The sequence below is a fragment of the Micropterus salmoides genome, unplaced genomic scaffold (genome assembly GCF_014851395.1).
Source record: "Micropterus salmoides isolate LMB-PRFRI ecotype aquatic unplaced genomic scaffold, ASM1485139v1 Ms_hic_scaffold_19, whole genome shotgun sequence".
NCBI classification, from domain to species: Eukaryota; Metazoa; Chordata; class Actinopteri; order Centrarchiformes; family Centrarchidae; genus Micropterus; species Micropterus salmoides.
This window is the reverse complement of record NW_024041039.1, coordinates 13,054,378-13,082,046: the sequence shown is the minus strand read 5'-3', so window position 1 is coordinate 13,082,046 and position 27,669 is coordinate 13,054,378. Positions and strand designations below refer to the sequence as shown.

At 37.7% G+C, this 27,669-nt stretch overlaps 2 protein-coding genes across 2 annotated transcripts; both read left to right on the top strand.

Annotated features, from left to right (window-relative positions):
* The first annotated feature begins 1,643 nt into the window (after positions 1-1,643).
* LOC119909883 (E3 ubiquitin ligase TRAF3IP2-like) lies at positions 1,644-2,682 on the top strand. Its single transcript, XM_038728135.1, has 4 exons — positions 1,644-1,876; positions 2,111-2,215; positions 2,293-2,367; positions 2,473-2,682. The coding sequence occupies exons 1-4, from the start codon at positions 1,829-1,831 to the stop codon at positions 2,641-2,643; spliced, it is 399 nt and encodes a 132-aa protein (XP_038584063.1). The 5' UTR covers positions 1,644-1,828; the 3' UTR covers positions 2,644-2,682.
* A 1,326-nt stretch (positions 2,683-4,008) lies between these two features.
* Positions 4,009-24,828, top strand: si:ch211-266g18.10 (trichohyalin). The gene is made up of 26 exons (XM_038729618.1): positions 4,009-4,403; positions 6,977-7,180; positions 7,269-7,352; positions 7,442-7,546; positions 7,655-7,810; positions 8,001-8,144; positions 8,272-8,415; positions 8,733-8,876; positions 9,716-9,835; positions 10,070-10,189; positions 10,282-10,326; positions 10,433-10,480; positions 10,579-10,605; positions 11,349-11,501; positions 11,591-12,910; positions 14,309-14,368; positions 14,537-14,674; positions 14,961-15,690; positions 15,777-19,798; positions 21,703-21,798; positions 23,444-23,539; positions 23,811-23,861; positions 24,141-24,205; positions 24,351-24,392; positions 24,566-24,634; positions 24,790-24,828. The coding sequence occupies exons 1-25, from the start codon at positions 4,394-4,396 to the stop codon at positions 24,599-24,601; spliced, it is 8,160 nt and encodes a 2,719-aa protein (XP_038585546.1). The 5' UTR covers positions 4,009-4,393; the 3' UTR covers positions 24,602-24,634; positions 24,790-24,828.
* Positions 24,829-27,669: the final 2,841 nt, after the last annotated feature.

The window sequence follows — 27,669 nt, the reverse complement described above, 5'->3', positions numbered from 1 at the left end:
TGAGCCTCCTTTACCGCTAAGATCCGATGACGAGTGGCAGCACTACAGTCCCTTTCTACCTCCTTACCCCTACATGCAGAACTATGGTAAGGACATTTCTTTTAATTCATTTTTTCACTGAAAGGGGCAAAATGTAGTCTTATTGATTAAAGTAAGTAAGTAAGAAGGTGTGAGCATAAGCAAAAGTATTCAGATTTTTTACTTGAGTAAAAGTAGCAATACATCTTTGCAAAAACATTGTTATCTGCAAAATGTATACAGTATTAAAAGTACCTCAGGATTGTTTTCTTATATAGACTTGTATTATTGTTTCTGATGCAAAAACCTGTCAGCAGCACTTTAATGTTAATAACATAGGCTGCGATTGCTTGCAGCACACCCAACTAATTGATGTTCAGTGGGTATTTTAATCTATAACAATGTCTTAGATATTTTCATAAATGTGTTGTATGTAAAACTTGAAATTAAAATTATACAGTATAATTATACAGTAAACGCTTAATTACTTTCCACCACTGTTAGTTGAATTTTTATTATGTAAAAAAAATTATAATTGAGCTATATATTTCTCTCTGGGCAGTGTCTTTTTTAGGCATTTTCTGCCTTGTTACTCTGTGTGCTGTCACATTAGAACGTTTAAACTATATCCACAGACCTTCATCAAGATATGGATGTCAGGTGTTCTCACTCTGGATTAGAAGAACAGTACTACAACCTCAATCCAGTCAACAGATACACACCTCAGCCAGGTCACCACTCTACTCCTTGGCAGCACAGAAGACTCTGGGTCGACTCCCAACACTGGTAAAATAACAGAAACAAAAAAAAAAATAGGTGCACTCCCTGACTTTATCAGCCTGTAGCCAGGCTACCGATCCATATAGTTCATGCAAGCTCACTGTTAGTGTTTATGAAAATTGCAGTGAGCCAGGTGCTTCAACAGTCTCTGCTTTGCAGATACCCATCACATGTAAGTACGATTCAATAGAAGTAGGTTTTTTCTTTATTGCTCCTTCAGGCTACAACGTCAAGATAACTTTATGAACGACAGCTTTGCTCAGGGAAGCGTCTCTGTAAACGTGCCGCAGTTCTCTGTCCCCCCTATGGAGGGCTTGTCACAGGTCAGCGTGATGAACCTGAGCTCAGCGGGAGCAGAGGCTACCGCCTCATATCCACACAAGACAAGAACCATCAGTCTGCCTGATGAGTGCCGTGAGTCACTTTACTAATTTAAAAGAATGATCATAATATTTCTCGCAAAAAAAAAAAATCACTCTACATCCAGTACAACAATTCTGTATAAAATTACTGGATTTTATAATTTTGTATAGTTATTTGTGAGGCTTTGTGGTGTTGAATTGGACTGCATTAGGTGTTTCTTGCACAGTAAATCAGAATATGGACAAAATATTAGACATAAGTTTTCAATAAAATGCAGTCCTACTTACCAATTTTATCAGTGTAGTCTCAGCAAAAATGTAAAAATGTTTAAAGACTGTAAGTATTGCAGTATTACAGCATACAGGTGTTTCTATTTTTCTGGGCATTCAGTGTAATTTACTAATGTACAATGGCACTAGACACAAAAGGATATATTGTGAGATTAATTTGGATTTTATCATCTCTTCTCTTCTCAGGAAATGTTTTCATAACTAATTCTTCGGACATTACTTCAGAGATAGTCCCCTTCGTAGACTTCCTCACAAAGCAAGGTTTTCGTCCAGCTGTAAGCAACTACCTCTTCACTCAAAAGTCACTAAAAAGCCCATTCCACATTTCACTTACAGCCCTGAGTTTAATTTCACAGACTGACTTATGTGACAACCCCATGAGATGTATGGATATCAACAAGTGGAAGGACAGTTACTTGAAAGATGTAAGTGAATACCACAGTTATAACTTGATTGTACATTGTAGTATCTCTATTGTTATATTGTCACATAAACTCTGTGAAGTATTAATAGATAATCACTCAAGACTGACTAATTGTGACTTTGTACTAAATATTCCAATGTCCAATGTTTTGTGTCTGTTTTTATTTGAAGCTTTTATACTACAGTTCTCTTTTTTTGGAGCGGTATCTGTCTAAAATGTGTGGGTTCTTTAACAGCCATCAACCCTGATTATCATCGCCATCAGTCCAAAGTATAAGGCAGACATCGAAGGATGTGCAATGGATAGCCATGGTCTACACACAAAATATATTCACTCCATGGTGAGAATGTTTGCTCTTTGTTGAAATGAGACAAAGTCCTGAGAGGTACTTAAAAGTGAAATCTTTTTTTTTTCTAGATGCAAAATGAATTCATCCTCCAAGGTAGCTTGAATTTTAGATTCATACCACTTCTCTTCCTCAATGCATCCCAGGTCAGAAATTATTTTTTGTTTAATAACTAAGCTCAGCTTTTACTGAGAAGTTTTGCAGTTACTCAGTTTTTTCCACTCCTTTCTCTACTTCAAAAAAACATGCAGAAGCACGTCCCAGGTTGGCTTCAAAACACTTGTGTTTACCGCTGGCCGCAGGATACTGAGGATTTGTTACTGCGGCTGCTCAGGGAGGAGAGATATGTTCCTCCCCCTGTACATAAGGAGCACACCCTCATTATCAGACCTGTGCCCACCAGCTCTGCAGCTGCACTGTAAAGACACACCTGTTTATGTGTGTGTGTGTGTGTGTGTGTGTGTGTGTGTGTGTGCGTGTGTGTAGGTGTAAAATCTCAAACTTGATCCAGTCTAAGTCAATAACAGCACTAAGCTGTGTACAACATTAATGTACAGTTGTTTTTCAGATGTTTCAATAAAGGTTTTTCTCTGAGTACCCGTACACATGTACAAGCTAGCGCCATGGCTCTATTGATGGCAATGCCAGTTAGTCCAGACTGAAATATCTTAAAAACCATTAGATGAATTGCTATGAAATTTTATAGACATTAATGTTTCCCAGAGAATGAATCCTAATGACTTTTCCTCTAGCGCCACCAAGAGGTTAACATTTGTGGTTTTAATTGACATGTCTCAAAAATTATTGCTTGTCATGAAATTTGGTGCAGGCATTCAGGATGAATTCAGAGTATTCATTTAGCTTTTCAGCATCAGGTCAAAATGTATTTTGTCTAATAGGTAGCCTCTCCTACTTACTTCCCACCATCATCAGCTGTATTTTTTTTTTTAGTGCTAATTAGCAAATTTTAGCATGCTAACACTCTAAGATGGTGGTCATGTTACACCACATAGAAGAAGATACTATCATTATTTAGCATCAGCAAGTTCACATTATCATTGTGAGCATGTTAGAGTGCCGATGACTGCCAATGTTAGCATTTAGCTAAAAGCACCACTGTGACTGTGCAGCCTCAGGGCTGCTAGTATTGCATACCTTTCCACTTATTTATTTTCACTTCTTAACGCTGTGAACCGTTTCTAGAGTATGTTGTACATACAAAATAGCCTACAGCACAAATATAGAAGTCAAAGCTGCTGCAGGTTTTTAAAAAGCTTCACAAGATGGTGTTGCTTTAACGCATATCCTGTCTATTTCCATTGGTTCTTTGGTGCGGTAGTTTTGGGAAACAAGTTTATTTTGAAGCGGCCACTTGTAAGCAAATGTGAGAATGTAAAAACAAAGTGGAGTGTAATCAAAACCCCATGAACAAAATAAACCACTAGCACAAGTGGCAGTGAGAGGGAGATGCCACCAGTGTTGTGAGTTTAATGTTTGCCGTTTTTACAGTTTTCACCTGTGTTGTGGTCCATTCCTCATCATGGGCACCTGATTTGTTCCAGTTTAGTGGGCAGATTACAGTGCGGCACCAGTTGGGGAGCCCAGTTCATCCAACTGCTCTTACACACACCCCCATCAACCACCAAAAAAGGCCCGACAGAGCAGCTGGTGTGCAGAGCCCCTGCTAAGAATAACCGGGACCTTCTGGGGGATAAAGTTACCTGAAAGCCTCCTATGCTGTGCTCTGACCTATACCCATGTGAGGCACCAATAACACTGGGTGGGATATTCTGTCTGTTCCCCCTCACCCTACCCAGCCTTGTGCTTAGCTTGGCTCTTTCCTTCCCCTGCGTTGCTTTCCTTTGCCCCACCGTCTCCAGACCCCCCTCTGCAATGCTGCCACTCTGGCAGCTCCAAATTCCCCAACACCTGTAAAACTTACAGTTTGATTTTCTTTTTTTTTTATCTTGGAGAAGTCTAACCTGTGGATTACATGGTCCAGGAAACAAGACTGTGATCACCAAGTGAAAATGGAATAATTTAATAACGGGGGGATTTTTAAGTGGATGCTGATTGGATTCATACCGAAGCTGCGATTTTCCGTTCACTTCTACATGAGGAGGCTTTGCCCCCAATTTAAAGGATAATACCTGAAATTGTCTCCATTTCACCATGGCTGAAGGTAGGAGTGTTAGACCTGCATCGGGACTGAGATTAACAACACTTACTGTTTGCTACAGCACAGAAAACCTAAGTAATATATGCTATGTAATAAAAAAAATGGTTATGTTTTGATCGTGTGCGTCCTCTCAGGAAAATGTGTTGAACGTCAGTTGCTATAAATACAGGATATCATGTAGCCAGAGTATTAGTATTGCTCTCCTGTGACAGACATGCCTGTTGCTGAGCTGACCTCTGGTTTTCAGCAACTTTCATTCATTGCCATAGAAAATTATTTTTTTTATGCAATCTAATCAAACAAGTATAGAATTATATTATAAATATGTAGTAATATTTTGTTTGCCGAAGTTTCAGGGCACGAGTGAATTGAGTAACCAGGTTTCCTTTAGAAGTTTGTGGTGAAATCCTGACAACAACTGTCCATCTGGAATAATTCAGTTGACAGATGGGATTATTTTGAGTTTTTTTTAGCATTTGCGTATGAGAAGGTAAATCATGAGTCAGGCATGCTCAGAGTTCAAGGTGTCTCTTAACAACTTGTCACCAGGTCCAAGTTGGAAAGTACAGCAGTGTTGCTACACTCTATTGGTTGATGGCAAGAATGTTATTAAATGCCATCACAAGAATTTTCCACTGTACTAGACAGATAGGAATCATGTGCATTAGGGCTGCACAATATGGTTTAAAAAATCAGGTGGCAATTATTTTGACAGATATTACAATTACAGATATTACATTTTCGCATCACAATTTAATTTTCACTGAAAAAACTATTACAATCATGACATTTGTTGGGGTCTGTATCAAACAAACATATTTTCTTACATCTGGAGAAAAGGATTTGTAGGGGCAACTCTGCAGCACTATAGAATGTCATTATCACACTGTTTTGTCAACATTTTACCATCAAAAAATTGCAGCTTCTGCTTTGAATTTTGCACTTGGCAAAATTGCAAATTTGATAATATTTTGATTAATAACCTGGTGAAATGAGAATGACAGATGATTCCTGTCTTTTGTGATTTGTAATCTGACAGTATGTTACCAACTGAAATCTCAGATAAATACATATTTATTAGGCTACTACAATCTTAATCAATTTAATTCAATTCCAATATTCCCTCAATATCAGCATATGAGTTTACGTGTTGATGCATCACACTTGCAGAGGTTGTCATTTGATAAATGCTAAGGTCAGACACACTGCCTCCACCATGTAAAGTTTAAATCCCTTGATCACAAAGGAAATATCCTTTGTGATCATTGTGGTTCCTGGCTGCACAGTGTCTACATGATGTGATTGGAAATGTGGCTAGGAAAGGACATTATTTTTGTAAACATGCCACAGCCATGCTACTGGGTTAAAGATAGTTGTTGCATTAACTTAAAAGGGGAACTGTAGATTTTTAAAGTTGGTGGGTATTCTCAGTTTGTTGTTTACAAGATCATATCTTAATAGACACCAGGAGCTTTGCTAATACAAGGATTTTCAAGATAGTTATATGTTATTGTTTATCAATTACTTAACCCCATCCTAAATTAAATTAAATTAAAACCTATTTTCTCAATCAGCCTTTTAATATTCTGTTAAATGTACAATTTGTAATATAAGGCCTGAATATTAGTTTAAAACATTTTTAAAAATTAACTAAAAGTATCAACAGAATGTGGAGAAGTAACAGTTCTGATGTTATGTCAAACACATCTATGTGGTTGTGTTGCAGCCCTTACTGTCTCGTATTACTGCTTTTTACCGCCTGAGGCGATAGCTCTGGCCACCCCGTAGTTTCAGCTGGGAGATGTGCGCGAAGGGTGAGTTTGCTATGTTACACAAGCTCTCTTTGCTTTTTCAGTCTAATAAATAAACAAACTGAAGTGGGTTGGGCTCAGTTGGAAAAAGGTGATGTCATTTATTTCCCTGCGCCTATTAGAGTGATCAAACCACTCCCACACAATCCCGGATGAAGCAGTTTAGAGTGTTAAATCCTAAAAAATAAACACTAAGGATGCTTTTGAGAACTTAAACTATTATATTTGCTTATTTAGTCATGAATATTTAATGTTAGACAAACAAATATTCCCCACTTTAAAGCCCCAGAAATGGATGATGATAACATGAGCAAACAATTGACAGACCAGCTGACTCAACATGCTGCTTTGTGGAATAATCGAAATCGAGACTTGCGCTAATGGACCTGTGTGTATAGCAGAGAAGTTTTGTCGGAGAGTATTTTCAGGAGCCTGACCAACAATGAATTTCTAAGGCTGATGCTGATATCGATATTTAAGAGATTTAAAAAATCTGATAACAACATATCCACTGATGTATACATGTGATACAGATAACATGAATGTAGCCTCTTGTGATCAATGTTAATGTACATGCCACTGTACAGTTTTAGATATAGTGAGAATTGGGTCGATTACACTAATCATTTATATTACAAACTGTAAAAGAACAGACCAATCAATTCCAGTGTAGCAGAACCAATAGTTAGACCAAGCAGCAACAGTTTGACCAAGAGTTCTGAGTGATTTCGGTATCTTTTATTTTTATCGTTTTTTCACATAAAGGAGCCAAACCCGCCTCCTCCTCCTCTGCCATTGGGGCCAATGGAGCAGCGGCAGCACAGACCAGCTCTCTCAAGTCCAAAGGTCAGAGGCTCCTCGGAAAACTGAGAATGTCTGCAGAGCTGCTGATTGCCCTGGTTGCCCTCCTGTCCTGGTTGGTGGTGGGAGTGGTGATGTTTGACTTTGTGGAGTACAAGGCAGTCCCTGGTAGGTCACAAATACCTGAAAGTATATCTTCACATAACTTCAATAACCTGACATGCATAATTATCAATATATCTGTTATTATTCTCAGACATTCATCAAATCATTGCGGACCCTGTGCAAGCTGCAAACGATGCCGTTGATGAAGTATCCAGTCTGCTCAGTAAATTTCAAGGTGAGTGATACAGTTGCATGCATGCCACACCTTTTTAGTAGTGCTGAAGCAACTATTGTAATATGTGACTCTTATTTCTTGGCCCCTAGAATGTGCACCTGATTTAAGTGACCCCATGTCTGCTGCCACTTACGCTGCTGAGGAAATATCGGAAGCAAAAGCTGGATTTGTTCGCTATTTTTCAGATGAGGAAGGTATGAAATCACCCTCATACTCTACCAGGAAAATAACAAGTTGCCAACGTTTTAGCATTCATGTTATGTAACGGGACTCCAATAATCTCCCCCCTACCAAAACCACAGGGAACTTCTACCTCAGCTATGTTGACCCTGTGGTCATTGGAAGACGAGCTTTCCATTCATCTAATGATTTCCTGTGTGGAGTTTTGGGCTCCTTCAAGGACACACTGTGTGCTACTGTGGATACTATATTGGGTACTATATTGGATATAAATGAAGGTATGTATTCCATGTTTCAATGGATATGTCTGACCAAGGAATTTGCCTTCCCCTTTTATTCATAAAAATAACCTAATAATTATCCTAATAACTTGTCAGAAATTTGAGTAAAACTGTGCTTCGTCATTCTTGCCTAGTTTGATTATTAATAAATTAATTCTTCCCTCACAAATGCCCATGTTTTTCTTAGGGAAAACAGACCTTAGTTACATTGACCCTGTGGTAGTAGGCAGAGGTGTCTTCAGTGTTACTAATGAGCTCATGTGTGGAGCGGTGGGCTACATCCAGGATGTGCTCTGTGCCATTTTGGACACTATTCTGGATGTAGTGAAAGGTATTTACTTTCCTCATTTAATGTCTCTCTAATATGTAACCTCTTAACAACTTAGCATGACAATGTAACACAGCATACAGTATTGATTTTACATAATTATCCCATATACTTGTTTGTTTTTCCTCAGGAGCCACTGATATTAGCTTCATCGACCCTGTGGTAGTCGGCAGAGATCTCTTTAGTGTTACTAACAACACTGTGAGTGGAATAATGGGCTACATCCAGGGCGTGCTCTGTACCATATTAGACAGTATACTGGAAATAATAAAAGGTACCTGTTTCATATTTTAACTTTTGCACTGTTTGTGGAGCAAAGTTTGCGTTAAATACTATTATGTCTGTGTTGTTTAATCTTTATTTGTTGCCTAAATACATACAAGTCAACATTATGACTCAATAACTGTTATGTTATGTTGTTTGTTATGGGTGTAGAACTATTATTTGTTTTTTTTGTAGTGAAAATGTTTCATTACTGGGCAATAGTTTTTCCTGTTGGTCTTTATCTGTCTTTTCAAATAATTATTGATTGATTTGTTGAATGAAGTAACTCACTGGAGCTTTGGCCTGAATGTATGTTGTTGTTCACAGGAACCACTGATGTTAGCTTCATTGACCCCGTGGGTATTGGCAGAAATGCCTTCAGTGTTATTAATGACTTTGTGAGTGGAATAGCAGGATATATCCATGATATGCTCTGTGCACTCTTGGATGTAATACTGGACACAGTACAAGGTACAGTATCTACCATGATTGTTACCCATTATATAACGTATGTATGTGTATCACTACAGTGCAGTGGTGAAATGTAACAAGCACATTTTCTCAAGTACTGTACTTTTTTTTACTTTACTAGTGTACTTTACTGGAGTATTTTAATACTATACAACTTTATACTTCGTCTCCACTACATGTGTTGTACTTTTTACTCGGACAGCTTTAGTTACTAGTTACTTTTCAGATTATAATTTTTCATACCCTTCCTGTCCAGCGAAAACCATGTATCTCCTAATTTGGTGATTTTGAATTTGGATTTTTCTGAAAGACTGAAGGATTAAGTGTTTCTTTAAAACTCCTAATAGATTAGCTGGAAAATTCGTTGTGACAAAACTAACAACAGGGCTGTTTTTCTGAGGGCATTAAAAGCTGACATGTGGTTGTTACAGGAGAGTGACACTGCAAACATGATGATGATGATTTTAAAGAATATGATGCATTGCTGTAGATTAAACTACCCAACAGTATATAAAGTAATTAAAACAACTACAGCAGTAAAATGCAACATACATATTAATTAACAGTAAACTTCCAACAATCCAAAGACATTGTATATTAGGAAAAACACTGATCACCGTGTTACTGCATAATAAGTATTTTTACTTTTATATAAAATAAGTACAATTGTGTTGCTAATACTTACATGCTTCTACTTAATAGGGTTTTGAATGCAAGAAGTATGTTCACAGTGTGGTATTAGTACCTTTACTTAAGTAAAAGGATCTGATTACTTCTTTGACCACTACTACAATGTATACTGTAGCCTGCTAACTGTAGTTTTTACTTCTGTTGACCAGGTATCCAGCATGCTCTGGGATTCAGCCCCATGTCAGTTCTTAAGAGAACAGCAGAAATCACCACAGAGCAGATAAACATGCTTGTGAGCTACGTCTCCACCATGCTGATTGGTGAACAAGGTCTGCTTTAACATGTCATACCATATTATTTACAAATTAGCTACGTTGCATCACGGTTGCAGGTATATCAATGTGTTTGCATTTGATGTAATTACTCATCCTTCTCTCTGAACTAAGAGATACAATGACATGAATAAGTATGGTAAAAGAAGAAATAGGAAACAATCTGAAGGTGTGTTTTTTAGTATTATGAACAGCAGCTTTAGCTGACTTTGTGGTGTGCTGATATTTCAGGGATCATGCCTGACGTGTCCATTGACCCCATGAAAGTTGTTCAAGATGCCATGTTAGAGTTCACAGACAAGAAAGATTTGTTCAACGCTTACATGTCGAGCATGCTTGTTGGTGATCAAGGTATGCTTTAAGAAAGATAACGATACACATATTTTTAAAAATGAACTGATACCTTAATGCATATTTTACCATATTGCCGCTTCTTGTTATAGCTGAACCTGCTGCCACACCGGGTGTAAATGTGGTAACTGAAAAAGGTTTGACTTTTTATTACAGTTTTAATCCACCTAAAAGCATCTTAAGAGCCTATGACTGCAAATTACACCACGTTTGCACACTTGTCTTTTTCTTCTCTTTGTTTAGATAAAACTGTAGCTTCCCCATCTGATTTACATTTGGTAAAAAGGAAAGGTGAGTAATGACAAATATTTTTCCATTTTTCCTAGCTGTACCACTACAAATTACTTTTTAGAAGCCAATTGTCTTTCATTATCTTCTTTGAAATATAGGTGAATTTCTGCCACCTTTTGAAAAAGGTAAGAAAATACCACCATATATTGCAGGATACAAAATATTTTGGACAGGTGCAATGTGTGTGTTGCCAGCAAATAGTGGCCTTTCATGCATGTTCGCATTGATCCACCACTTTGTACGAACTGGTCTCAAGTCTGTCTTATGACGTGTTTAGTGTAATACAGCCCACCTGAAGTATGATGAAACTGTATGTCAATCGTGTTTGAATAAAACTCCACTTTGAATTCATTAAATCATAGCATGAGCAAATATGCATCATAACTACTGTATACTTTAATTGCAATTAATGTGCAACCAAGTTGTAATGGATTTGGTAATTGCATCTCTCCCTCAGTTCACATATTTTGCCATTGTTTTTGTTCTATTCATCGTGTGTGTTAAACAATTTGTCATTTCTTCGTTATACTGGGCATGAAAAATTGTCTTTAATATGTGTCCTTTGGAGTTTCTTTTGTTGTCTTCTCCTGCGTCTTCCAAGCATCTTCTGTACAACTGAGTGATTGACCAACTGTATGTAACACTATATGTATGTATGTCTGGGATGTATTGTATGTATTCATTTGAATGATATTGTGGAAAGCCATCAGCTGCAGCATGTGTGTACTATTTGATGTTATGGTCATTGTCATTACTCCAATTTCACCCCATCAAATTCCTTCTGTACCTGAAAACAAGTTTGTAGGAGCATTTCCATGTAAAAGATGTCAAGGTCAGATAAGACAGGTCACATGGGTTGATGATACAGTTGCAGAGATCATGCACGCTGCCAAAGATGAAGCTGCTCCCGCTGCAGAGTTAAGTGAAGCCCCAGACTCAAAGATGGCGGAGAAGGAGGAGGCTGAAGTTCCTACTGAAGCTGTCAATGAAGCAGATGTGAGAGTGGCAGAGGAAGACGATGGTATTCGCATGGTTTTTCTTTAAACGTCACATTCATTAGTCACGTACAAGATCAATAACAGGCACAAATTTTTACTGTCACATCACTAGTGAAACATGTCGACCTCGAAGAAACAGAACATAAACCATCACTGGAAGATGACGGTATCCTTGTTGATGAAAGCAAGGAGGAAAGAAAGAAGGAAGAGGCAGAAGAGGTTGATACTGAGGAAGAAGATCATAAATCAGATGAGGAGGTGGAGGAGAAAGAAGACAATGAAGCTGTTGGTACAGAAAAGGAGGAATTCAAAACAGAGGCTGATGAATTAGAACAAGAAGAGGAAGATATTAAAACAGAAGAGGCTGGGGTAGAAGAAGAGGAGGAGGAGGAGCCAAAAACAGAAGAAGAGGTGGTCAAAGATGAGGAAGAGGAGGAGAAGTCTAAAGCTGAAGACATTTTGGTAGAAAGGGAGGAGGAGGCGGTGGCAACAAAAACAGAAGAAGATACAGTAGAAGATGAGGAGGAGGAGACCAAAACTGAAGAAGATGCTGTAGAAGATGAGGAGAAGGAGACCACAGCTGAAGAAGATTTGGTGGAAAAGGAGGAGGAGGAGGAGACAAAAACTGAAGAAGATGTGGTAGAAGCTGTGGAGGAGAAGACCCCAACTGAAGAGGATTTGGTGATAGATAAGGAGGAGGAGACAAAAACTGAAGAAGATTTGGTGGAAGATACCGTAGAAGATGATGCGGAGGAGACCAAAACTAAAGAAGATTTGGTGGAAGATAAGAAGGAGGAGAAGGAGGAGGAGGAGACAAAAACTGAGGAAGATTTGGTGGAAGATACCGTAGAAGATGATGCAGAGGAGACCAAAACTAAAGAAGATTTGGTGGAAGATAAGAAGGAGGAGAAGGAGGAGGAGGAGACAAAAACTGAGGAAGATGCAGTAGAAGAGGAGGAGGAGGAGGAGGAGGCCAAAACTAAAGAAGATTTGGTGGAAGATGAACTTCATGGTGATGAAGAAAGAGAGGAAGAAAATATTGAAATTATTGACACTGATGTGAAAGATGAGTTTGTAAAAACAAACCAGGACGGTCAAGCTTTAGACCTGGACAATGATGAGGCTTTAGAAGAGGAGGAGGAGGAAGAAGGAGAAAAAGAGTCATCTGTCCAACAACTGGAACTTAAAATCCTGTCAGCTAAAACACTCAATAATGCCAGTGTAGTACCTGGATCTGATGAGGAGGAGGAAGAAGAAACAAATGTTCATGACCAAGATGAATACACCGACATCATCAACGATCATGATGAAAACAACAACAACAGTGAAAGTGGGAAAACTGGACTTAAACGAAAGAGGAACGTACGTATTCCCATTGAGAGGCTCAGAAGAGTTGTAGCCAGAGCTGAACACCTCCACAAGCATGAGAAAGGTACAATACTCTTACCGTAATCACCACATATTTACTTATACTATATACTTATATATTATTAGGTAATGAAAATGTTGGTGGATGAATGAAGGTGTGGGTGTGAATATTTATCATCTTTACATTTTCATAACATATTTCCAAAGACATATTGATTGCTTTTTGCCAGATGGTTGTGACATGACTAAAGTTTTTAAGGCCTAACAGATATTTGTTAATATTTTTCATTTTAGTGTTTTTTGTTAAAATTGTGTTTATTAATTTGTTTTGTGACTGTTAATCATGAAGCAAAGCATCAAGGTTTTAAACCAAAGGAATTTTCATCACAGAAAAAATCCAACATTTTAGGAAATACTCTTGCTTGCTGTTGAACCCAAAAACAAAACAAACAGCCACCCAGGTAACTTTAAGCTCTAAGTTTACAAGATACAAAACAAGGTTAAGATACATTTAAATAAGACATTTTGGAGTTGCTGGAAGGCTTATTTGAAGTGTAAGGGACAGGTGCATGCTTGTGTCCTGAATACAATTGGAAGTTATTGTAGTTTGGCCCACTGATTTGGCCTGCTAATAAACACAGTCAACAGTGGGAGCTGCCTCAGAGGGTCTGTCAAACAGCTCATGAAGGCACTTAAGGTACCATAAAAACCTCAGTGCCCGATTGTATAATGTATCTTAATGGATGGCTTCTATTCACATTCTGGAAAACATAAATTATTGTGCCTGACAAATCTCTGTACTGGGCACACAGGGATAAAGATAGGGATAAAGATAGGGATAGTAAAGATGGGCATGTTTCCCAAACTGTTGGTGTTTATTTAAGAAGCTAATTACAGAGACAATTATAGCTAAAAAGCAAATAAAGATGGCCATAAGAAGGTTAAGTTTATTTAGATCAGAAAGTCATCCTGACTTAGCTGAAAGAGGATGATGGGACTATTATAGTCCAGTGCCTTTAACTGTGCTACTTTCTTTTTGATGACTCAGTAAAGACAAATCTATTTCCCAAGGTGCAAATTGTGTACTTAAGTGTTCATGATTTAAACCGAACATTGCCTTAGGTGGCAGTGAGCCATTAGTACAGATGACATTTAGATGGAGCTAACAGGCTGAGGAAAAACATTGATAGAATTCTGGATGAGGACATGAAATGACATTCTTATGTACTGTATGATCTAACCCTAACCCTCCACAGTGAATTGTCATGTATCTCTAAAACTTAGGTCTGATTCTTTTAATAATATAACATCATCTAGCTTTTGGTGTGTCTTTGATCATAGTGTTTTAGCGCTGTAGTGCTTATAGTGCTTATGCAAGCATGATTAATTGTCATGATGACAGGTCTGATTGCATTTGTTAAGTACTGTATAATTTTACATATTTCTGTATAATATACTTTAGTTCTCAAAGAGGCAAAGGATAGACACGCAATAAAAGAAGTTAAAGATGCCATTATTAAAGGTAACATTCTTGACTCTGCGCCGTCTTCACTTTGCTCACTCCCAAAAATCAGTTTTGTATGTTCTAATTCAATGCATTCATTTGGTACAATTCAGTGAAAACAAAAATTTTCTCTATGCACACAAGCACCTGACAGTTTTGACTATGAAGATTTATTGTTGCTTACAGACCTTAAAGCCACAGAAACTGAAAAGGAGAAAAAAGCGAAGCAAGCCAAACTTGAGGAAGTCGAAGAGATAAAACTAACAGAAGAAAAGTCAAAGGAGGAGGCCAAATCCCTTGAGAAGAAATCACAGGAGCCCAAAGGTATTTACACTTGTAAAAGTACAAAATATTATAATATACAAAATATGAAATGTATCACAACAGATACTGCTACATCATAATTTGTATAACCATATGCATTATTTAGCAATATTAGCACATACTGCTAATAGTGGTGAAAAACAGATATATACCAATAGTATATGTTTCTCTAAACAAATCTCCACTTGTACACAAAGGGAATAGGATACTTTGTCCAGTTTTAAGATAGTCTGTTAGAGACATCTAACGGTACTGACAATGACACTGTGATGATTTCTTTTTGAAGGAGAGCCTAAAAAGGAGGAAGAACCAAAGCCTTTTGAAGACAAAAAAGCAAATAAAACGTCTAAAGAGGAGGCGGGAGTAAAGAAGGTTACTAAGGAGAAGAAAGAAATAGCAAAACCTAAAGATAAGAGACAAGTCACCGTACCCTCTAAAGAAAAACAAGAAGTCAAGAAACCATCTACAAAACAGAAAGAAGTCAAGACACCGCCTAAAGAAGAGAAGAAAGGCAGGGCGCTAACTAAAGAGAAAGAAGTCAAGAAACCACCAAAAGAAGAGAGAGAACTCAAGAAACCACCTAAAGAAGAGAAAGAAGTTAAGATACCACCCAAAGAAGAAAGAGAAGTCAAGAAACCATCCAAAGAGGAGAAAGAAATCAAGAAACCACCCAAAGAAGACAGAAAAGTCAAGAAAGCTTCCAAAGAAGAGAAAGAAGTCAAGAAAGCTTCCAAAGAAGAGAAAGAAGTCAAGAAACCACCAAAAGAAGAGAGAGAACTCAAGACACCACCTAAAGAAGACAAAGAAGTGAAGAAACCTCTCAAAGACAAGGCAGAAGTAAAGAAACCTCCAAAAGAACAGAAAGAAATCAAGAAACCACCCAAAGAAGAAAAAGAAGTCAAGAAACCACCTAAAGAAGAGAAAGAAGTTAAGATACCACCCAAAGAAGAAAGAGAAGTCAAGAAACCATCCAAAGAGGAGAAAGAAATCAAGAAACCACCCAAGAAGACAGAAAAGTCAAGAAAGCTTCCAAAGAAGAGAAAGAAGTCAAGAAAGCTTCCAAAGAAGAGAAAGAAGTCAAGAAACCACCAAAAGAAGAGAGAGAACTCAAGACACCACCTAAAGAAGACAAAGAAGTGAAGAAACCTCTCAAAGACAAGGCAGAAGTAAAGAAACCTCCAAAAGAACAGAAAGAAATCAAGAAACCACCCAAAGAAGAAAAAGAAGTCAAGAAACCACCTAAAGAAGAGAAAGAAGTTAAGATACCACCCAAAGAAGAAAGAGAAGTCAAGAAACCATCCAAAGAGGAGAAAGAAATCAAGAAACCACCCAAAGAAGACAGAAAAGTCAAGAAAGCTTCCAAAGAAGAGAAAGAAGTCAAGAAACCACCCAAAGAAGAGAAAGAAATGAAGGCAGCCCTTGAAGAAATGAAACCAACTAAAGACGAGAAAGAAGTCAAAAAACCACTTAAAGAAGAGAGAAAAGTCCAGAAACCACTTAAAGACAAGAAAGAAGTCAAGAAACCATCCAAAGAAGAGAAAGAATTCAAGATACCACCTAAAAAAGAGAGAGAACTCAAGGAACCACCCAAAGAAGAAAGAGAAGTCAAGAAACCTTCTAAAGAACAGAGAGAAGTCAAGAAACTACTTAAAGACGAGATAGAGGTCGAGAAACCATCCAAAGAAGAGACAGAAGTCAATAAACCCTCTAAAGAAGACAAAGAAGTTAAGAAACCATCAAAAGAAGAGAGAGAAGCCAAGAAACCACAGAAAGAAGAGAAAGAAATGAAGGCAGCCCTTAAAGAAATGAAACCAACTAAAGAAGAGAAAGAACTCAAGAAACCACCTAAAGAAAAGAGAAAAGTCCAGAAACCACTTAAAAACAAGAAAGAAGTCAAGAAACCATCCAAAGAAGAGAAAGAACCCAAGATACCACTTAAAGAAGAGGGAGAAATCAAGGAACCACCTAAAGAAGAAAGAGAAGTCAAGAAACCTTCTAAAGAACAGAGAGAAGTCAGGAAACTACTTAAAGACGAGATAGAAGTCGAGAAACCATCCAAAGAAGAGACAGAAGTCAATAAACCCTCTAAAGAAGACAAAGAAGTTAAGACACCACCAAAAGAAGAGAGAGAAGTCAAGACACCTTCCAAAGAAGAGAAAGAAGTGAAGAAACCACCCAAAGAAGAGAAAGAAATGAAGGCAGCCCTTAAAGAAATGAAACCAACTAAAGAAGAGAAAGAAGTGAAGAAAACACTTAAAGACAAGAAAGAAGTCAAGAAACCACTTAAAGAAGAGATAGAAGTCAAGAAACCATCCAAAGAAGTGAGAGAGGTCAAGAAACCTTCTAAAGAACAGAGAGAAGTAAAGAAACTACTTAAAGAAGAGAAAGAAGTTGAGAAACCATCCAAAGAAGAGAAAGAAGTCAATAAACCCTCTAAAGAAGATAAAGAAGTTAAGAAACCACCAAAAGAAGAGATAGAAGTTAAGAAACTATCCAAAGATGAGAAAGAAGTCAAGAAACTACACAAAGAAGAGAAAGAAGTCAAAAAACTACTTAAAGAAGTCAAGAAACCACTTAAAGAAGAGAGAGAAGTCAAGAAACCATCCAAAGAAGTGAGAGAGGTCAAGAAACCTTCTAAAGAACAGAGAGAAGTAAAGAAACTACTTAAAGAAGAGAAAGAAGTAAAGAAACCTTCTAAAGAAGAGAAAGAAGTCAAGAAACCATCCAAAGAAGAGAAAGAAGTCAAGAAACTACTTAAAGAAGAGAGAGAAGTCAAGATACCACCTAAAGAAGAGCGAGAAGTAAAGAAACCATCCAAAGAAGGGAAAGAAATCAAGAAACCACTTACAGAAGAGACAGAACTCAAGATACCAACTAAAGAAGAGAGAGAAGTAAATAAACCATCCAAAAAAGAGAAAGAATTCAAGAAACCACCTAAAGAAGAGGAAGAAGTCAGGAAACCACTTAAAGAAGAGAAAGAAGTCAAGATACCAACTAAAGAAGAGAGAGAAGTAAAGAACCCATCCAAAGAAGAGAAAGAAGTCAAGAAACCACCTAAAGAAGAGGAAGAAGTCAGGAAACCACTTAAAGAAGAGAAAGAGGTCAAGAAACCATCCAAAGAAGAGAAAGAAGTCAAGAAACCACCTAAAGAAGAGGAAGAAGTCAGGAAACCACTTAAAGAAGAGAAAGAAGTCAAGATACCAACTCAAGAAGAGAGAGAAGTAAAAAAACCATCCAAAGAAGAGAAAGAAGTCAAGAAGCCATCCAAAGAAGGGAAAGAAATCAAGAAACCACTTAAAGAAGACAGAGAAGTTAAGAAATCACCTAAAGAAGAGAGAGAAGTCAAGAATCCACTTAAAGACAAGACAGAAGTCAAGAAACCATCCAAAGACGAGAAAGAAGTCAAGAAACCATCTAAAGAGAAAGAAGTCAAGAAACCACCTAAAGAAGAGAGAGAAGTCAAGAAACCACCCAAAGAAGAGAAAGAAGTCAAGAAACCACCTAAAAAAGAGAAAGAAGTCAAGGAACCACCTAAAGAAGAGAAAGAAGTCAATAAACCTTCTAAAGAAGAGAAAGAGGTCAAGGAACCACCTAAAGAAGAGAAAGAAGTCAATAAACCTTCTAAAGAAGAGAAAGAGGTCAAGGAACCACCTAAACAAGAGAAAGTCAAGAAACCACCCAAAGAAGAGAAAGAAGTAAAGAAACCTTCTAAAGAAGAGAAAGAAGTCAAGAAACGACCCAAAGAAGAGAAAGAAGTCAAGAAACCTTCTAAAGAAGAGAAAGAACTCAAGGAACCACCTAAAGAAGAGAGAGAAGTCAAGAAACTTCCTAAAGAGGAGAAAGAATTCAAGAAACCACCTAAAGAAGAGAGAGAAGTCAAGAAACCATCCAAAGAAGATAAAGAAGTAAAGAAACCACCTAAAGAAGAGAAAGAAGTCAAGAAACCTTCCAAAGACGAGAAAGAAGTCAAGAAACCTCTCAAAGATCAGAGAGAAGAGAAGAAAACTCCAAAAGACGAGAAAGAGGTGAAGAAACATCCCAAAGAAGAGAGAGAAGTCAAGAAACCACCTAAAGAAGAAAAAGAGAAGAAATCTCTGAAAGAGGAAAAAGAACAGACGACACATCCCAAAGAAGAGAAAGAAGTCAAGAAACCAACTAAAGATGTTGACTTGGAACCAGCTAAGGAAGAGAAAAAACTGAAAAGGCCCCAAGAGGAGAAAATAGACAAAGAGGTGAAGCCTAAAGAACTGAAGGAAGTAAAGAAACCTTCTAAGGACAGGAAAGAAGTAAAGGAACCCTCTAAAGAAGATAGGTTAGAAAGGGAGCCACCTAAGAAGGAGAAAGAAATAAAGAAGCCCTCTAAAGAGATAAAAGATGTGAAGCCTTTCAAGGAAGAGAAAGCAAAGAAAAGGCCTTCTGTGGAGGAAAAAGAAGTGAAGAAGCCTATAAAGAAGGAAAAAGACCTGAAGCCTTCTGTGGAGGAAAAACCTCCACAAAAAGAGAAAGACTTAGCAAAAGAAGAGAAAGAACCAACAAAGCTTAAAGAGGTACAAGAGGTCAAAAAGTATCTCAAGGAAGAGAAGGAAGGAATACCACCTCCAAAAGAAGAAAGACAACAAAGGAAGCCTTTGAAAGAAGAGAAGGAACCAGAAAAAACACATAAAGAGGCCAAAGAAGTTAAAAAGCTTCCAAAAGAAGAGAAGGAAGTAACAAAGCCTGCAAAAACAGAACCAGAAAAGATTTCCAAAGAGAAGAAACAACCAGCTGAGACTTCTAAAGAGTTGAAAGAGGAGGACAAGCAAGATGGTCCTTCCAAAGAAAAACAAGATACAGAGAAACCTTTTAAAGAAGAAAAAAGAACAACAAGACTGTCCAGAAAGGAAGAAAAAGAACCTAAGATGCCTTCCAAAGAAGAGACAGAACCAAAGAAGCCCTCTAAAGAGCAAGCCAAAGAGAAACCTTCAAAGGTCAAGGTCAAGGTCAAGAAGATTCCCAAAGACGAAATGGAACCAAAGAAGATCTCTGAGGGAGAAAGAGAACCAACAAAGCCTTCTAAGGAAGAGAAAAAAATCAAGAAGACTCCCAAAGACAAAGAACCTGTCAAGAAGAGAGACACTACGACAGGTATTTATAGGCCAGCAATACAATGTTTTCAGCAATTACACAATATAAAGATCCATTGACTATCCTTATACACTCACCTAAAGAATTATTAGGAACACCTGTTCAATTTCTCATTAATGCAATTATCTAGTCAACCAATCACATGGCAATTGCTTCAATGCATTTAGGGGTGTGGTCCTGGTCAAGACAATCACCTGAACTCCAAACTGAATGTCAGAATGGGAAAGAAAGGTGATTTAAGCAATTTTGAGCGTGGCATGGTTGTTGGTGCCAGACGGGCCGGTCTGAGTATTTCACAATCTGCTCAGTTACTGGGATTTTCACGCAAAACCATTTCTAGGGTTTACAAAGAATGGTGTGAAAAGGGAAATACATCCAGTATGCTGCAGTCCTGTGGGCGAAAATGCCTTGTTGATGCTAGAGGTCAGAGGAGAATGGGCTGAATGATTCAAGCTGATAGAAGAGCAACTTTGACTGAAATAACCTCTCATTACAACCGAGGTATGCAGCGAAGCATTTGTGAAGCCACAACACGCACAACCTTGAGGCGGATGAGCTACAACAGCAGAAGACCCCACCGGGTACTACTCATCTCCACTACAAGTAGGAAAAAGAGGCTACAATTTGCAAGAGCTCACCAAAATTGGACAGTTGAAGACTGGAAAAATGTTGTCTGGTCTGATGAGTCTCGATTTCTGTTGAGACATTCAGATGGTAGAGTAAGAATTTGGCGTAAACAGAATGAGAACATGGATCCATCATGCCTTGTTACCACTGTGCAGGCTGGTGGTGGTGGTGTAATGGTGTGGGGGATGTTTTCTTGGCACACTTTAGGCCCCTTATTGCCAATTGGGCATCGTTTAAATGCCGCGGCCTACCTGAGCATTGTTTCTGACCATGTCCATCCCTTTATGGCCACCATGTACCCATCCTCTGATGGCTACTTCCAGCAGGATAATGCACCATGTCACAAAGCTTGAATCATTTCAAATTGGTTTCTTGAACATGACAATGAGTTCACTGTACTAAAATAGCCCCCACAGTCACCAGATCTCAACCCAATAGAGCATCTTTGGGATGTGGTGGAACGGGAGCTTCGTGCCCTGGATGTGCATCCCACAAATCTCCATCAACTGCAAGATGCTATCCTATCAATATGGGCCAGCATTTCTAACGAATGCTTTCAGCACCTTGTTGAATCAATGCCATGTAGAATTAAGGCAGTTATGAAGGCGAAAGGGGGTCAAACACAGTATTAGTATGGTGTTCCTAATAATCCTTTAGGTGAGTGTATATTCCATTAACGATACTAAGCCTACAGCCATGCTAGCAGCTCTGTTAAATTTGTTTAACAGGTATTTTACCATAAATACCAGTAAAGAAGAAATTTTAATTGGGACCTGATGATGGCGCTAGATGAAAGTTCAATGGAAGTAATTACGAAAATTATTCTCAGAGGAACATAAATGTCATTCAATCCAATAGTTGTCAAAATATTTCACTAACAACCTAAAAATATAAGCCTGGTGGAGGCACTAGTGGTGGCTTGCCAAAGTTAGTAGGAGTTGTTGTCTGGGAACCATGAATGTCTGTACAAAATTGAGGTATTTCTTATGTCTGGACGAGCAGCAGACTGATAGTGCCATCTATAGAGCCATACAGTGATCATGGCTAAAAATAGCCTACTGTTACAATACATGTACAGTTTTCAGAACAATACAATATTTGTTAGCATTAGATGTACTTTAGATGTGCTTACTCATAGGGGGTCCCAAAGAGACGCCAGACTGGAGCCTAAAGGCTAAATAGATTGATAGGTTTCCTTTCATTCAATGACGGGTATATTTTTTTCTTCTGTATAATTTATGTGAAACTGTTCAATCAGCTTTGCCTTTTTATTTCAGACGCTGGACCAGTAAGGGCTGTAAGGAGGATTAAAGGAGTCAAGAAGGAGGTTGCATCTGTCCTGAAGAAGGAACATTTTAATGTTACAAAAGCAGGTGAGACAATAAATTATGTAAAAGAACATGTCACAGTGACATTTTATCCTTGGGGATTGTGTTTGATGAATGTTGCAGTGACACAGCTTACACTTGGTTGTTTTTCATCATACTTGTACAAAATCTTTGTTGGAAGTTGCACATGCGCAGTTCCCAGGTAAGGACTACTAGACAATCAGAAGCAGAGAAGGGTGGGTTGTAAGAAACAAGTTAGTGTGATCCAAATCAAAGCCGCTTCAGACTGCGACCGTAACCTAGCAGATGGTATAAGTTATTACCAGTCCACAACATCATTGTTCCACATCTTAACATTACGACTTAACGTTGAACTGTTGCCGGTGTTCTGACGATCTATGCTGCCTTGCCGAAAAAAGCTACCATCGATACCAGCGCAAATTGATAGACTCGACTCTACTCGGCCCTGCTCCGTTTTCCATTGCAGGTAGTACCCAGAGATACGTAGCTTGTCGTCATAGCAACACCACACACAACTGCAGTGATGTAATGTTCAATATGACTCACACACCAGCGATCCACACAGCTTTCTCTTTTTTAAGTTAAAGCGTTTCAACATTACTCAGAATGTAAAGACAGATAAGCGATATGAAAACCTTCCAGCTGTGTTTTCCTCTGCCGTTGTTGCTGCAGCGGTCTGTGTGACGGCGGGGGCAGAGGGCTCTGTGAGCGGGCGGCTGGCCGGCCTCACACGCTCCTCCCGCGGGTTGACACAGGCTTCCCCCGCAGCCACTTGCGGAGCTCCTCAACTCCGAAAACATTAAAGCACATTTTGTTCCGCCATCACTTCTCGTAAAACTGTCAATATTAGAAATCTACACAGCTGATTTCTCACCTCAAAACGTCTCAGAAGTGGATTTAGTGATGAAATTCCATACGAAAACTGTAAAATATAAAACTTTCTGTTGCTGGCTTCTGTCTGGTGCAAGCAATGATGATGCAGTGAATAGTGATTCTCTCTGACCAATCAGCCGTCTGTCGTGTTTTCACCTTACATTTTAGTATCCCTCAGCTCGCTTGGAACCTCAACGGAGGTGAGGTGATATGAAAAAAAGTACCTGGAAGGAGGTACAGGTACAACATTTCTACAAAGGAAAACCAGACAAAGGCGAGTCGAGCCAAAGCACCTCCGCTCAGACTAGCCTGGTTTGAGGGCGTGCCTGACCCCGCAAGCTGCTTGGCAAGCTTTATGACTCGTTTTCATTGTGACGTCACAAGTAAAGGAAGAGAAGGCTGGACTACAAACGAGCTGTTTTCAAGCGGTTCAGAGCAGAGCTTTCTGTGGGAGATGGGAACTCCCTTTGGGCTGGACTTTGGGCTTTTTCACTTTGCAAACCTGTTATATGCACAAAAAAGATATATAACTCAATAAAGGAGAGGGAAAAAGACAAAAAGCATAATACCACCTCTTTAAAAGGGTTATAGTCTTCCACAAAAAACACATCATAAACAAATAATCTCTTTGAAGGTATTGCTAAAGTAATTAATATATACATCTTACAGCTTTATGGAAAGATACCAGTCAGACTTTACCAGCAATACAATGCCATGTAAAAAAATAAATAAATAAATTGAACAAAATACTATAGAAACTGAAATTGGATCACAAGCTTTCTGCTGTCTATTTCAGCTGATGAACCCAAGAGGGCAGTAAAGGTACTGAAGGCTTCGAAAAAGCAGATAGTTGCTGTCCTGAAAAAGGAACATGTGAATGTTACAAAAACAGGTAAATAACAGAAAGTAACAGTGTGTGTAACTGTATGTGCACTTTATGCCACAGTGTGTGAGATAATAAACAATAGGTAATCACTGAATCTTTACCATGAGGAATAAAAACGAATAGGCTACTTGTCTAATAATAATATATTATATTACATTGAAAACATGGATCTCATTATCCCCTGCTTTATGTTTTATTGGGACTTAGTAGGTGTAAATGGATTTAATGTGATGCTCAGGTAATGAATAATACTTTTTTTTATATTCCCCAATAATAGAGGTTTCTGAAGTTCCTAAAGTGAAAGCCAAACCAGGACCTGCAACGAAGGGTATGAGCATGCTTTTATTCTTTTGTGTCACTTGTCAATTGATTTGTAAAAGTAAATTAAATCAGATTTTCTTTATTTGTTTAGATGCTCCATAAATTAATATCTCATCAATCCTTTATCAGCCCTTTCAAGAATTCAACTTAACCATAATCATTCTAGTTGGATATTTTGCTTTTTTGTGTAGAACACATTAAAAATTATATATTCAAAGAAAGTGTCACATAACACTGATCTTAATGTATAACTAAAACTAATGGCTTTTTGATCATTTTCCACCAGTGGCAGCTCCTAAGGAAACCAAGAAGGAACCAAAACAAAAACTCAAACTTAAACCTTTAAACCAGGTATTGCAAAGTCTCACTGATACTACAATATATATAAATATATATATATATATATATATATATATATATAAATTCTTACACCTAAATTCTTACTTTAAAAGTAACTAATTAAAAGGTAAAGCTTGCTCCCTATTTTGTGACACAGAAGTTTCAAAAGAAAAGGCAAAAGCAGCTCCTGCTGAGAAAGGTAACACACAAATTATTTGTTCAGTTCCATCTTCTTAATAATGTTGTCATCGCCAAAGAGGAAATGATTAATTGTAAGTGTATGTTATAATGTATATAGATATCAAACTAACTACATCTTGAACTGCAATTACACACTGTATGTGTATTTAATTTCCAAATTCCTGCTGACAGAACAAGAGGGCCCTCCCAGAAATGCCTCTCTTGTGAAAGGGAGAGTCAAAATAGTTCCTATGAAAAAAGGTAATTTTGGGGGGGTTATATGTGTTAATTATTAAATATTCTTCCATATTTTAGTGAGTTGATTCAGTCAAATATCAAACTAACTACATCTTGAACTCCAGTTACATACTGTATATGTATTTTTTCCAATTTTATTTTTATATCCATTTCTTTAGCAGCTGAGGTTTCAAAACAGAAGCCTAAACCAGTTCTAACAAAGAGAGGTAAGCTGTGCTTTGTATTTAGCATTATGATTCCAATCTGTCATCTTATTTTCTGGAATGACAAACCTAAAATCTCTTTACATAGAACCTGCTCCACTCAAGAAAAAAACAACTCCACTAGTGAAAGGTTAGTGGACAATAATCAGCAGCTATGTTCATGTTTAAATAATGAAGCAATTTATTATCCTAATTCATTTTTTACAGAGGCAGAAATACCACACAAAAATGTCTCACTAACAAAAGAAAAGGTCAAGGTTGTGCCACTGAAGAGAGGTACATCTGTTTTTGGTATCTGGTCAACATCCATTTATGAGTTTTGAGTTTTACAAAACTGGTGTTTTGCATTTCATTTTTCTATTCTTTTCAAACCAATTCACAGCCATATTATCTCTTTCATAGTGCCTGTAACTCCAAAAGAGAAAGTCAAACCAGTACCAACGAAAAAAGGTAGTTACAGTCAACAATCAAACATCATCCATGTTGATATCTTAATTAATATATGATATGTGTACTATTTATTTATTTTGACAGTCTGCTTCTTTAAGTCTGGATACTTGAATCATGTGCTGTCAGGAATTTGAGTGTGTAAAAAAACTGCATCACTTGTAAATTAGCTGTAATAACATAACATAAAAACATTGTAATGACACAAAATGCTGGAAATGGCCAAATTGACTATGATATTTTCGTTATTAATTTAAAGCTGAGGCTCTCAGGGAGAAGAAGGCCGAGCCAGTGACTCCCACAAAAGCTTTGTCTTTGATGTTGTCTCTCTTTCACTTTTAATCAGATTGTAGTTTTGCAGCTGTTGTTTATTTGTGGTTTATCATCTTACTGTATACATTAGAATTAATAGGGCCATGTATTTTTCTAGCACCTGTTACCAAAGCAAAACCTAGATCTACTGAAAAGAAGAAAGGTATGCAGCAGAAGTGTGTTTCTGTAGTGATTTAGTGGCTAGCATGTTGCTGTAGATGAAATGCTCACCCAGACTACCTGCTTCACTGCCACATGATAATGACTGAAAACAGTGATGTTAATGTAATTTTAGACATGTTGAGGAAATGTTTTCTGTGATTACCCAAAAGTTGTTGTTACAGTAGTCATTTTCACTTTTAAACTTGACTTGAACCTTTACATGCTTCACTACAAGCTCACAAATTGTCATTACATAAAAAAGACTTAAAGGCCAAGAACTTTTCGGGGATCCATGTTTTTCACACAGATGACATGCTTTTTTTAAGCTAAAAGCTGCATTGCATGAAAATATTTCTAGGCTTGTAGCTTTTCAAACAGAGATATTGTGACATTTTCCCTTTGTTTCTTTGAATGTAGAAGCTGTTTTGAAAGAAAAGGCAAAAGCAAAACCCTCGCAGAAAGGTGTAGTTGTACCTTCTGTCTCTAATATTCCATAGAATATAGCGTAGGTACATTTTCCACTTCTCAGATTAAAAATATGTAACATCCATGCATGACCGGACAAGTTTCTCAAGCTTAATAGCAAATATCTTCAAGAAGCGTGATATAATGTCAGCAGATAGTTCGTGCATCTGTCACTTATCAAAAAGCAAAAATCATCACACCATTTGTTTTTTTCTTCTTTCTCTTTAGAACCTGAGGCCAAGACAGATCTTGCCAAAAAAGGTAATGCAGATATAATCCATCCTTATTTGGCATAAAGCTAACTATCCACAAATTTCAAATTGTTTTAATCCTGTTATACTCAGCACCTGAGGTTACAAAGGAGAAACCCAAGCCATCTCTTGAAAAGAAAGGTAAATATTTAATTAAAACTATTTATTTTGAAATTGTGCAAATTCAGAAGTTAAATCTTTTTCCAATTGAATTAGCTCCTTCTAAAACAGAGGCTGAAACAAAGAAGGAAAAGATCAAATCTCTCCTAAAGAAAAAAGGTAGCCTACCACTGCCATCTGCCTGTAGATGTCTTTCTGGGGTCTCAGTTGCCAGATTATTAGGTACACCCAGCTAAAAATACTGCTGTCTAATACAACAGTCCTGTAATAAATCCTACCTTCACTAAGGTTACAATGTTCAGTTATTGTTGAAACTATTTTATGGAGGTGTTGATTCAATTGTATATAATCATTTTTGAGGATGTAGTTTGTGGTGCTGTTAATTTGTTTTTTATACTGCATTTGCTTTTAAACTGGCAACTAAGTGTATATTCTAGTACTGTAGTATACTGTAGCAACCATAACTTGTTACTACACTAGATAACAACAAAGCTATTTACTGAATATTAATAAATGCTTACATGCTTATTTACTCAGAGTCCAAAGTACCAGAGGAAAAAGTCAAACCAGCTATTATTAAAGGTGCAGAAACAACAATATTTACATCTTACATTGTCATGGTTGGTGACAGATGCAAACCTTTTAATTGACTTGCAAAAGTATCCATGCTATGGTTCAGTAGGGCATTTTCCTTAAATGTGCTGTTATTATAAGGCAAACATTGTTACAAATTAATGGCATTTCTTCTCTGATGGCCCAGCATTGTTGAGGAAAAAGGCCAAATCAGTCCATGTGAAGAAAGGTACATTAGTAGTGCTTCAACAGAAGCAATAATCCATATAACCAGTGTGGGATTGTGGTGACAGCGATGTCATAATGAAATGTAGGTCACTGTATTCTGTACAAGCTTCTGGCTGGATTGCTCACAAGGGAAACAACCTCTTGTGAGATCAACAATACATGATTGTGGAGAACGTTATGCACAGTCAGTGGAGAGTGGTTTTTTTTGTAGCAGCTCCATTTGCAAACAGCTTTTTCGGTACAGTGCACGTCATGAATACTGTGTGCTTGTTTAGAC